The following is a 12,907-nucleotide window of genomic DNA, read 5'->3' as shown; positions in this document are numbered from 1 at the left end:
GCTTTGTTTATACTGTATCTGTCATCTTTGCAATTAAAGTGCATATGTCAGAGTTGGATTAGGGTTGTAATGTTGGGTAGAGGTCAGAATTATCCATCAGTGCAGAAATCTCACTACCTCGTCATTAGGATTCACCTGATTATCATGCCAGTAAAATGTCTGTTAAGCTTCTTAGTCATCCAGGTCATGGTTATCCAAAAAGATTTGAATCAATGGCAACTTGACTTGGTTGTAAATACTTAGAGATGTTTCACCTCTAATAAATGTAAATACTTAGAGATGTTTCACCTCTAATCCAAGCAGTTTCTTCAGTTCAGACTGACTAATGGGGAGTCCCAGGTATTTAACTTCTGAGGGGTTGTTATCAAGGCCATTGATGTCACTTGGTTTGTTAGTGCTCACTGCTCTTGTAACGACAGTCATTAGAGTAGTTGGAGTCGCCCGAGGCCAAGTGTGAATGGTTGCTATATCTCCTGGGAAGGGATGAAAGGACAGGTGAGAGATAAGTGGTGTCATAGACACGCTCCTCTGTTGAGGGATGGTTTCTCTACTTTAACGTAGATAGCTTCCTTCACTCTTTCAAACCACGTGTCCTCCCTATCCAAAATATGTAAGCTCAGTGGCCTTTCACTGTTGAACCTAGACACAGGCTGTTTGGTGTGAGTCTTTGTTGTCGGCATATCAGTGTGAATCGTAGGGCGTTTATGTAGTCTGCAATTTTCATGGCTGTCCTTTCATACTCCCGTACCATTCTGAGGACCCTTCAGGCCCATTATCAGCAGCATTAATTCAGTTACGTAGAACATTGCCAAATACATAGCTGCCATCTTTGCTCCTGTGGTCGGTAAATATCCCCACCATCTTCAAAACTCCATGGACTTTGTGAACAAGGTTCAAGGATTCAAACTGGACCCAGAAGAAACCACGGGGTCCTATTATGTGATCTCATTGTTTACATGCATCCCAACTATGGAGGCAGTATAAACCGTAAGGCAATGACTGCTACATGACAACACCCTTAATAATAGAACCAACCTCAGCCCAGACAGATTATGCAAAAAGCTGGACCACTGTCTGAACACCACCTATTTCCAGTACAACGGGGGGTTTTACAAACAAAAGCAAGGCTGTGAAAGGGTTCACCAGTATTTCCCATTGTGGCCAACCTCTACATGGAAGTAGAAAGCAGAGTCATGAACTCCTTCAGATAAAAGCCACTGGCTCAGATACAGTATGTGGATGACTCATGGGTCAAAATTAAAAGCCAGGAATCGCAAGCCTTCACTGAACACATTAACCCAGTAACACCAAGTTCACACAAGAGGACGTCGGGAACAACAGCTTGGCTTTTTTGGACTGTGCCCTACACATTGAAGAAGACAGGAACCTGCACATTGGGGTATACACGAAAACCTACACATACAGACCGATACTTGCTCTTTGACTCTCAACACCCACTGGAATGTAAGTTAGGGGTTACCAGAACCCTGTACCACCGAGCTGATAATGTGCCAACAATTGCCCAGGCCCAAGAGAAGGAGCCAAACACCTGAGGGATTTACTTAAAGCTTGTGGATATCCTAACTGGACCTTTGTGAAAACAGCCACAAGATCCAGGAAGAACACCACCAGTGCGGATGGTGAAGAAAAGAGGAATAAACACAACTTCTTTCAGCAATGCTATCATGTGCAATACAGTGCATCAATACAACTGAAACCACCAAAGATTTTTAAGTAGAAAGAGATCCCAACTTTAACTGGCTGGAAGATGGTGACATCTACTGTTGGTAATAGTAATTACACATTCATGCTCCCAATTTTATAATATCATGAAAAACAATCTTATTAATCACAAGTCAAGAAGAGAAATACAGAACGTAAATAAATTAGTAAATTTAGAAAAACTAAATTTCTTGGTGAGGACAATTCTATGAATCTGTAAGAGACTGCTTTTGTTGGTTTTTTATAATAAGGGAATTGACCTGGGTGTTAATACTTTTAAAAGGGGTGTGATTAGTTAGTTAGGCTTGTTATTTTCAGACCATCTCTCATGTAAAACAACTAAAAACATAGTCAATCCTAATATTCAAAATGTTCTTGTATAAGTTAATGGGCTTCTCTATCAGTTGCATTACTTGTTCAGTGTGTTATTCCCCACTTTATGGGTATAATTGGGAATGGTGACAATACGCACAAAGAACACAAAAAAATTCCATTAATCTAATACAGAAATTGAAAAGGAACTGCAAGAACATACTTTATTCAGTGTTTTTTTTAATCGTATTTCTAATCATTTAAAACAATTAAAATAAAATAAAACTTGTGCTTACATTTAACAGTATGTATACCTTTTTTTTTAGGTATGGCATTTTATGTCAAATAAATACTTTTACTGGGATTTAAATATACCTGATGTGTGGTTAACTTTTCAATTCAGTGCACATTTGTAATGTATCTCCATTCATGTATACACTACATTTCTTATGCTTTTTCCATATGCAATGAAAGATTCCTATTTATACAACACAATGTGATACATATCAAACTTAACACCTGACCACATTGTAGCATTTTAATGCAAATGACAAACATATAACACAAAATAAAATCTAGACAAATGTCTAGTATTTTAATTTTATTCTTTGTGTACATTCAGACATCACTATACAGCAGTGGCAGAGGGCTGTGATTAAATTCTGGATCACTCAGTCGTGGTGCAGCAGCTCGGGTCTCGGGGTCTGTGCCATCTCTTTACACTATGCTTCAGAGGTGGAGACTCTAACACACATTAATATACACAATTAGATGACTACAACAACACAACACACACACACACACACACACACACACACACATCTCTCACAATGTAACCCCATATAAACAGGGTGTCAGCAGCCTATAGTTTTCAATAGTCCTACCAATCACCACTGCCATAGGGATAATGACAAGATTTTAGGGACTGTATGAAAGTTACTAGGGTGGAAAGGGGGATGAACCTTATGGACTACTTTTTAGAAAAGCCAGCATTATTAAATTGATACAACTCACTCAACCATTAATAAATAAAATCGGCATTTAAAATTTTAATATATTAATGTAATAATTTTCACAATAACCACTAATATGCATATTAGAAGTTAAAAAGGAAATTTAAAAAATGACATGTTTGGAAGAACTAGTTCGATCATCAATAACTAACAGGATCCAAGTGTATTCCGTGTTTCTCAAAAACTGGCATAGTGGGTCAGGCAGTTAACTACTTTAACTTAGCTACTTGTTAATTATGATGGGAATAATAAAATCCTGAGGCACAGGACTGCTGTCCTTTGAATATAGTAAATCGCCGTTAATCACCTTTAAATCTTTATGAACCATAGCTCACATGAAAGTTATCTTTTTTGATACTACGTGGTTGTAACTTTTTGTGCAACTATTAACTACATTTCAAGGAAAGTCTGGCATAAAGTGAAATTCTGGGGTAAGAAAATAATCAAAGACCCTAGTCAAAAGAAAAATTATAAATTAATAATTTGTGTACAGTCCTTTAAATTATCAAATGCCATTGTACATGTCTGTTTAAGGCTGCATCCATGGATGTTGAGTTGAAAAGCAACAGACAAAAAAAGTGTCAACAGAGTATTACCTTTAATTTACTCATATTCTAAGGATCGTCTTCCATTTCGTGGCTGCAAGTGCAAACAAAATTTTATTGTATGTTCGTCATGTTATTTGGGGGAATTTTTTTTTCTTTTATTTCCTGTTATAAAAATGTTCATACCCGATAGAGGAAGTAACCTCTGCTCTGGATTCCACCAGGTCCCTGGAGTTCAGCCTGCATAGAAACAAAACTCACAGATTTGAACTACAATTCTCCTCCAAGCGAAAAGACAGCAGCACGCACACACTCAAACACTGACATCTGGATTTTCCAAAACAAACACTCCCCACGTGTCTTGCTCACAATACCTCTGTGTCCACGTTCTGAATGTCAGCGCTTGATAGCAATAAGGGATAAGTTCACCTGTCAGCTGCACTAATTTTAGACCATAATTACTGCCAGCTTGGGAAAGAACAACTAATGTAGACCGAGCTCGTACAGAGAGCGAGGAGAGCTGCCCAATGTGAAACAGTGGTATTAACTTGTAAGCTCAGGAAGGGGAAAACATTCGGTGAAATCAGCTACAGAATGCAGCGCACACATTTCAATATTTGCTACAGGCACACAAAAGTACAATGCACTTCGTCCACTTTGAATGCAGCAATTGTATCATTTTCTATCAATCAGCTCCCTCTGTATTTTCAACCGAGGGTCCTATTGCAGGTGAGAGATTTGAACACATTCTTTAAATCATAATTTTGCATATTTATCATCAGTAATCATCAAAAGAAATCACACAAAATGGGATTTTATGACAGTTTTTATGACTGATTGCATACAGTTTTTACGTATGCTGAAAAACAAAGCATCTTGATTTTCGATAGCTTTGTTTCACTCAATCAGTGGCTATTATATTCATATTCTCTATTTATTAATTATCAAAATGTATATCAACATTTAATTTCCCTCATCGTTAAGTTGAAATATCAAGAGCTAGTCACACATATTTTTGAGTCATACTATTATGTTTCTGCAACTTTTCCCTTGTTTCTTAATGGACATGCGTGTTGGCCAGTGTGAAGGACAGACGGGGGGGGGCAACCTTAATCCAAGTTCTCACGCAGCCAAGAAATAGAGCTGGATGGGGGGGCCATGCTGTCACCTTCCTACACAAAATGTTGCTGGTTTGTGAGAGTAAGCATCTGACATGCAAAGCAAACGAGCACTTAAAACAGTGCTGGGGCAAGATTTCTTTTTGTGTGTGCGTGTGTGTGTCTGTGTGTGTGTGTGTGTGTGTGTGTGTGTGTGTGTATGCATGTCCATGTTTCAGTATTTGTATGAATGCGCACAGTACAGTCATTGTTACATTTATCTGTGGTGGTAAATGAGTCCCTGCATGAATTTTGGTTTGGTGAATGAAGTGTGGATACTTTACAGGGTTTATTTTATTGCCTGACATACAGTAGCTCTGTTAGATTGTTAGATTTACTCGTCTATTGCGCCGCAGGCATCTAAAAGTAGCGCACTTATACATGAAGTGCGTACATGAAACATGAAGGCACTTTCTTTGGTCTAGCAACATATTGTGGCAGTGCAGATTTATCTTTTAACTTACTTACTCTCCCCTGTGACAAGGAAAAACCATTGTGGTCTGGATTAATGGAATACAAACTGCACATACAGTGCATGACATAAACAAGAACGAAGAAACGCACACTTGTACACACACAAACATCAAACACAAATTTGTCATTAAGTTTACTGTCTCTGTGGGTCTAGTCTAACCATTTCAGGGAACAGTTCAGACAGAAAAATAAGTTTTTCTTACCCTTTTACTATTTTCTCGCACTTTTTGCTCCTGAGAAGACAACAAAATGTCACTCTTCTATGTTTCAAAGTCTCATTTCATGTAAAAATCGAGTGTGGATAAATCTGTTTCTTACGTTGCAAATAGCACTTAAACCTCTGAGACTCTCAGTAAAAGAGTATGGAGTGTGAGCTACCTTTGACTTCTGAACCAGCATCAAGACACAGAGATCCCCTAAGACGTCAGATGCCTGGAATAGATACCAAAGAGAAGAACAAAAAAGGGCTAAAATGGTGAAATCATTTTACCCTAAACTTGTAATGCATGTTTAAAGAAATGAAGAACAAGCCGGAAGGAATCACACCTCACTCACCCAAAACTTCAGGTCTGCAGAGAGGTAGGACGAGCACACAGCATCTATCTGTGGAGCATTACAGAGGATGTTGGGGGAGTACGCAAACAGGAATGAGAGAGCAAGAGGGAAAGAAGGAAAAAAAGAAAGAGAGGAGGAAACGGTTCTGCATACCTGGCTGAGCAGCTGCCTCTGATCTGTTGTGGCTTGCTGAAGTTCTGCTGGAGCACCTTTTGTTTTATACAGCACCACAGAAATGAACAGGTGACACAACACAGTTATAATGCTAAGGCTGAAATAACTGTAGACTGCTACTTTAATATCATCCTCACAAATAATTTACATCTGACAGCAATGGGAAGGTTTTATGGACAGAACACTAATAATGCATGATGACACTGTAGAAGCTGCAGGTGTGTAGTGCCTCTGCTGTGCTGTGATGACGAACAGCGTTTCCTGTATGACTGTTTCGTTGACGCTCTGCTTTGACATGATTGTGGTTGATGTCCATTAGCGGAGTTAAAAGCTTGGCTGTAGAACAAGGAGGAAGTTATTGCCCAGCATGGTGATATGAGATTGCTGCCTGGTGGATATTCGCTTTTGAATATATTCATGAATTAAAACTGGATTTTCTCCAACTTTTACACTTTGTAGAGTGTCATGTTTCTGCCGGTAAGCAAGTCAACAGCATGCAAGCTTTGACATCCTATGTCGAATCCCAAAGCTTATGAGCCGTTTTGCCAAATTGTCTCGCCTGTCTATCTATCTACTACCTATTAATTAATTCATACACATTGCTATATTAAAGAATAAGACAAACCGTACAAATATTATGATTGTCAGTTGATATACAGTTAATATTATATCATTATTTTTTTGTGTTTTTTATTTTATACTTTAGAAAAGAACTAATGAGTAGGAATAGATGAAATTAAAAGAAACAATAGCAAGATAGTGACAGAAAAAAAATCCTCAGTTACACGTTATGTCCCTCTGGTGAAAAAGGTCAAATGCTTTTACACATGCAGGACATTTAGAGAGTCTTTTCTTCCAAAAAGCCAAAGATGAAATAAATCAAAGCCTGCATGAGAAGATACAATCGTGCCTCTAACTCACTTTTGCAGACTGGTATGGTGAGGATGAGTAGGGCTGCAAGGGTGATGCTGGCCGTGCTGAGTGGACACATGGCGCTGCTGCTGAGGCTGTGCAGGCTGCTGGAGGCTCCGCGCTGCGCAGGCTGACTTTGGCTCTGGAAGGTCCTCATCTCCCTCTCTGGTTGGCCTTTCTTCTCCCTTTCTGCTTCTGCTTCTGCCTCTGCTTGCGGCTTCTTTGGTTCTGTGCGCTTGACTCCTTGCTCTTTTATGAGAGTTTCTGTCTCACGTCAGATGGGAAATATGAAGGCTCGTGTCACGCACACACCCCATCCTCGCGCGCTGACACTTTGGCTGCGTCATCGGGGGCGCCGCGCGCGCGAAAAGTTGCCGAAGATGCGATCAGCAGGTCGAACGCTGAGGTGAGTAAGGTGTGAAGTCCCGCCGGTAACCGAGAGGAAATCCAGCACACGCCAACTTTGTGAATGTTACATTGTGGGGTTTTTGTTGCGTCTGGGAGATTTTCATTCACGTCTGTGACTTTTTCGGTGGCTGCACTTTGTTTTTTTTTTGTTTTTTTTTTGACTGTATTATATTGTTATAATCGATTTATAATTTATAATCCTTTTCTTGAAAGGCCATTCAGGTACATGCATGTGCTCTCACCATCTGTTTTTACTCTGCTGCTACTGAACCTCAACAAAGAAAAACGTTTTTTATCTGTCAGCAATGTCTCCTATGTTATTGTTGTGATGGTCAGTAAATATGAGGGCAGCGACGTGACACCAAGATGTAGTTTCTCTATAAATAAACTTCCTCAGAAGTTTACTTTCAGTGAACTAAGACATCCTGGCATAAAAACTAGTTTAACTATCTAAGTGATAGTTGGAAGAAAAATAAAACAAAGCATGCAGGCATGCACCAATCAAAAGCACACATTTGGATTGGATCTATGGCTATTATTGTCTCCTGTTACGCACGCTGGGGTCATTTGAATAGCACCTGTCAACAACAATTCAAAGTGCTTTACATAAGGCATAAAAGGCATGAAAACAAGATATAAAAGAAACACAAGGCAATATACAAAAACATACATATGAACAGGATTCAAAAAGAGTAAAATGAAAATAGAAAATAAAAAATAAGATTCATTGGATAAAACTGATTGAACGGGAAAAGATATGAATGAAGAGTCCCAAATTTGATTTAATAAAAGGCAAAGGAGAACACAGAAGTCTTAAGCCTTGATGTCTAAGAACTGAGAGGTGGAGCAGATCTCAGGTTTTCTGTTTGCTCTGAGTTTGTAATGTGTTGTGCATAAAAACTGAACACTGCTTCCCCATGCTTTGTTTTGAACCTGCGGACAGTTAGCCGACCTTGCCGAGACAACCTGAGAGGCCTGGACAGTGCATAACAGCAGCAGATCAGAACTGTGTTCTGGTCATAAATCTTTCAATGGTATTTAAGAATAAAGACAAATTATTTTACACACAGGAAGCCAGTGTAAAGATCTGAGAACAGGGCTGATGGAGTCTACTTTTTTGGTCTTAGTGAGGACTATGAGGACTAAAAAAAATTGTTTTTCTTGTCAAAGCTTTAAATTGTCTTTCTTTTCATGTGGTCATCGGGAAAACATTTCTGCATAATATCTTGTCATCACCTCACCTCACTTGTGTGATGGAAAGTGCTATTTCACGCTTGAGTAATGATCAGTGGTTAGTTGCAATGCAATGTGTTATTTCAGAGACATTCAGAGACAGACAGCTGATTATGGTATTGTCAGATTTATTTCATTAATCACTTATGTTATAAACATTTCGTACTAGCCATCCACCACGGCGCAATACAATTTTTTGCATATGAAGCCAAAATGAAGACCCAATAATGGTCTTGATGGTGTCACTGATGTGGCACACCTAACAACAGAGGCAAAAACGTAATACGTACATCCGCAGCCATGATGAATTTAACATGGCCAAACCTGGGGACTATACAATTACATCAATTACAACATTTATTTCAAAGCAGAATTCGTGCACTCACTTCAGAAAAAAATTATTAGTATAATTGTATAAAGTATGTCATCATAACCAACTTTTGTTCAACTTTTCATGCATTCATACTGTTACAGATATCCAAATCTACTTCATTATTAGAGAGTCTGATTATGGATCATTACTGAATTACCTTTAATCATAAAGCTCTCATAATGTGTTGCTCTTTATCTGAAGCTGTGTGTGTGTGAAGGCATAAATACTGTCGGGCACTGTAATTCATTTGAATCTGTTACAACAAACCAGACAACATAGTAACAAAAACAACCGCTGCCAGGTTTTGTTGGCCAGCAGGATGAGAAACGAGGAGGAGAAATAGATGCTGCTAGAAAGATTTTTGATGATTTTTTTGATTCATGTAGATGTTCCATAAGGATTTTGTACATAGGGAATATCTGAAGCCTTTACATTGCAGTCCTGGATGTAACTGGCACCTTTGTCGCTTACATGCAAAAATAAATCCTGTTGAGAGCAAAATATAAAAGCCTGATTCATCACCTTCATAACCCGGCATGAAAGTAGAGCATTTTTATTTTATCAAATCCAAAAATGAAAGCTATTTTATAAGGGAAATGCTGGGAAAACATGAGACACACTCGACAGAAGACTAAAACAACAGACTTGACCTTATTGCAGCTTTTTCTTTGAGATCTGATCTGACCTTATTTGAGAGCATGAGTAGCAACAAATGAAGCATAGTGATAATTGAGTGACTCCAGGGAATCATCACACTCATCCCCACCCTTGTCATCCTCCCACACTAATCTCTCTGTCCTCCTAAATCCCCCACTTTTCCTTATTATCATGAATTAAGACCCGACAGTGGAGTTCAATGGACAAGCGTAGCGACAGGATGACAAGATGTATTGTTTTTTGCAGCTGTGTCATAGTAACATTCATTCTTCAGGTCCTTTGAGGTGAAATGACACCGTTTGTTAACATCAGAGTTGCTTCAGTAACTGGTCCTGATGTGTTTCTTGTCTCCCAAAAGCCCTGGTGAAAGCTCCACTTGGTCCACCATTCTGGAGAAGTCTGGAAATGTCATGACATTTCAAAAGTTTTCTTTGCTTATGACAGTGACTTGCATTTGTGTTTCCCTGGTCTAATTGGTTTGTCGGAGCTAAAACCCAAAGGTACTGAGGGAAGGTTACTGTCTGTGATTCACACACTGTCGCACCATGAGGACACAACACAGATTACAGCCTGTATTGCGTTGCTCTAATTCTAACCCACATTCATGGACAGACCCAGAAATGAATTATTATTATACATGAACTCTGTTGTAGAATTTGCTCTAATATTCATGTTTTACACATAGATCACAATCTATCTGCATCTTGACAGATCAAATGAATTTCAAATAATTCTCAACACACTTTTTTATTTTGTTTCATTTTGTTGTTTAACCAATTGTGCTTAATCTTGCCTCAGTGGTGAATTTTTTTACATGTTGGGAAATACGTTTCTTCGCCTTCTGGTGGAGCGTTAAAGAAGATGTCTCTCATATCATTTAAATACGAAGCTACCGCTAGCAGCCAGGTTGGCCTTGCCTATCACAAAGACTTGGGACAGGAAAACACAGCTAGCCTAGCTCTGTCTGAGGGAAACAAAAATGTATCTAATAGCACATCGATAAAGTCACTATTGTTTGATACCAAATCTGAAGTGTAAATAACAACATTTCACTGTTTTACAGGCGGGTTTGTCGTTGGACAAAGCCAAGCTAGCCGTTTCCTCCTGTTCTCAGTCTTTTTGCTAAGCTAAGCTAACTGGTTGCTAGCAGTAGCTTCATATTTAATTGACAGAAATTAGCGTGGTATTGAAAATCTCATCAAACTCCACCAGGGAGCAAATAATTTCCCAAAATGCCAAACTTTTGTTTTGAGCACTGGGCCCGATGTTATGAATAATAGTAGAGACTGAGAGCCATCAAAATGCATCCATCCCTTCTTATGTTTCTCTGCATGCTTTGACTGATGTTCATTGGAAACAAGAGGAAAATGAGCAAGGAGAGTAACCTATTAACAAATCACATCCTCCTACAAAGACAATTAATTAACCTTATAAAATATGACAAGCTATGACAAGATTATTGTATTTCCACAATGCAGGGATAATGAAAACCAGTTGTTGTAAACAGCTGCCTTTAGGTCATGTACCAACATCCTGTGAACTGCAATGAAACATTTTATCTTTTTTATCATTTTATCTGTTTTTGGCATCTAAAATGTAACCAAACTCAAGTATTGCAGATATGGCTTTACAAACCCAAAATGCTATACATGTCTATGAAAATATTCTCTTTTGATCATGCTCAGATTATTCTATGTTAATATTCTGCTGCTTAGACTGGGTTGCAGACTAAATCTGAAAATGATAATTTGATATTACATGGTAATAATAAGGGATTATTAACTTCAATCATACAATTACTGTGGAATCTCGGTGACATGGAGATCCTCATCATAAATGTTATCGCTTTCAGTTTAGCATCGGCTTTGAATTTCTAACTCATAACGCTCCTTACGCTGATTGTATCAGGTAACAGAAATCCACTTAGACTTACTCTCATTTTACATGAGGTTTTGTGCAATTATGTTACACTACATGGCTTTAAGTGTCATTACATGTTATCGGTACAATGAGTATCACATTCTATCCAAGCACATTCACAATTTCCTGTGTAGACAGAGTCTGCTAAATGAATGTAAGCATGCATTAAGTAATCCTCTTACCCTCACAAAGATGTACTGTATGGGAAATATACAATGCTGAGATTTCACAAAGATCCTTTCATCCTATCCATTTTTTTTAACCATGTTTGCTGCTCAATCAACTCCATGTTGTAGATTATATAATAATTTACTAATATTAATAGGCATACAATTTAACACTACTGTACTAAGGTACACAAAATGGAATCAGGAGCTACAGATAGTGGTAACACTCACATATACTGCGGGACCTATCATGAATTCCTGTTGATCAATGTTAAGAAATGATCAATTCACTATGAGTTTATGTGATTAGTCAACACTTAATTGATCATCAGTTAAAAATCTTAACTCACAGTCAATTCATACATTAATATATATACCACCAAATTAGCCAGAATCCAGTTATACAGATGAGGGGGATTTCAGACTCGTGGTTTACATTATACATCCTGCAATAAAGGAATAGTTATACATTTTTGGAAATACACTTATTGGCTTTCCTGGCGATAGTTAGATGAGAGGATCGATCTCACTCTCATATATGTCCATTAGCCAGCAGCTAACTGGAAATAGCCTGGAACATACCCTGCCCATAAAACAGTGAACTGCCACTTTTGTACTTTTGTTTTTTTGTGTGGATTTAATAAATGAGATATAACATGTTAATTAATGAGCGTCATAGGTGCTTGAAGATGGATTTTGTTACCTTCAGACAGATTCAGGCAGACTGGATCTGAACAATGAGGAGAATTTTAGTCTTGACAGGGGGCACGATTTTAGCGCATTAAAACAGCAGCTTATGCAAAGGCCTACGACGCAGTCAGAGGACATTTTCCGCTCAGTTTGAGAAAGTTGGCGAGAGAGATGCGACTCATAAATCGGCAGGACTTATATTATCTGTCTACTGCAATTTTTCCCCTAAATCCCCTCAACTTTAGGATTAACAAAGCCTCTTCCCCACTTGCATCACATATATTTTCTCTATGCCTGCAATGTGTACATATTCACCGTTATATTAAAATTAATTATTGTAGAGTTCTTGTACATATCTCATTTTCATTTTTTAACAGTTCACATTAAAATATTTTTTTATTTATTAAAGCCATAGACTCACTTTTCAATCTCCGAAATCTCAAAAAAAATGTAATTTTCATAGTAAAAGTCCAGTTGAAGCTGGTACTGCTTTGTCAAAGATTATGAGGTTTTGATTTTTGATTTTTTTTCTTTTTTTAAATGTGTTTTATCTCAAATCCCATACTGTATTTGGTTTATTTAACGGGGACCATGC

The 12,907-nt window shown here is 38.1% G+C and overlaps 1 protein-coding gene across 1 annotated transcript; it reads right to left on the bottom strand.

Annotated features, from left to right (window-relative positions):
• Positions 1–2,337: 2,337 nt before the first annotated feature.
• On the bottom strand, positions 2,338–7,021 carry nmu (neuromedin U). The gene is made up of 8 exons (XM_040129348.1): positions 6,874–7,021; positions 5,932–5,987; positions 5,779–5,826; positions 5,602–5,655; positions 5,427–5,456; positions 3,779–3,832; positions 3,644–3,686; positions 2,338–2,778 (listed from the first exon to the last, which is right to left on the bottom strand). The coding sequence occupies exons 1-7, from the start codon at positions 7,019–7,021 to the stop codon at positions 3,651–3,653; spliced, it is 426 nt and encodes a 141-aa protein (XP_039985282.1). The 3' UTR covers positions 2,338–2,778; positions 3,644–3,650.
• Positions 7,022–12,907: the final 5,886 nt, after the last annotated feature.

This window comes from Xiphias gladius, chromosome 6 (assembly GCF_016859285.1).
Source record: "Xiphias gladius isolate SHS-SW01 ecotype Sanya breed wild chromosome 6, ASM1685928v1, whole genome shotgun sequence".
Taxonomy (NCBI): Eukaryota; Metazoa; Chordata; class Actinopteri; order Istiophoriformes; family Xiphiidae; genus Xiphias; species Xiphias gladius.
The sequence above is the reverse complement of the archived record's forward strand: the minus strand, read 5'-3'. Positions and strand labels throughout refer to the sequence as shown.

What these genes read in the sequence shown, in the direction of transcription:
- nmu (XM_040129348.1), bottom strand. Translation starts at nt 7,021, where the DNA reads ATGAGGACCTTCCAGAGCCAAAGTCAGCCTGCGCAGCGCGGAGCCTCC. An exon ending in CTGCAGACCTGAAGTTTTGG is followed by an intron (nt 5,656 to 5,778) that starts GTGAGTGAGGTG and finishes TATCTATTCCAG; the next exon opens with GCATCTGACGTCTTAGGGGA. An exon ending in GAGGTTACTTCCTCTATCGG is followed by an intron (nt 3,687 to 3,778) that starts GTATGAACATTT and finishes TTGCACTTGCAG; the next exon opens with CCACGAAATGGAAGACGATC.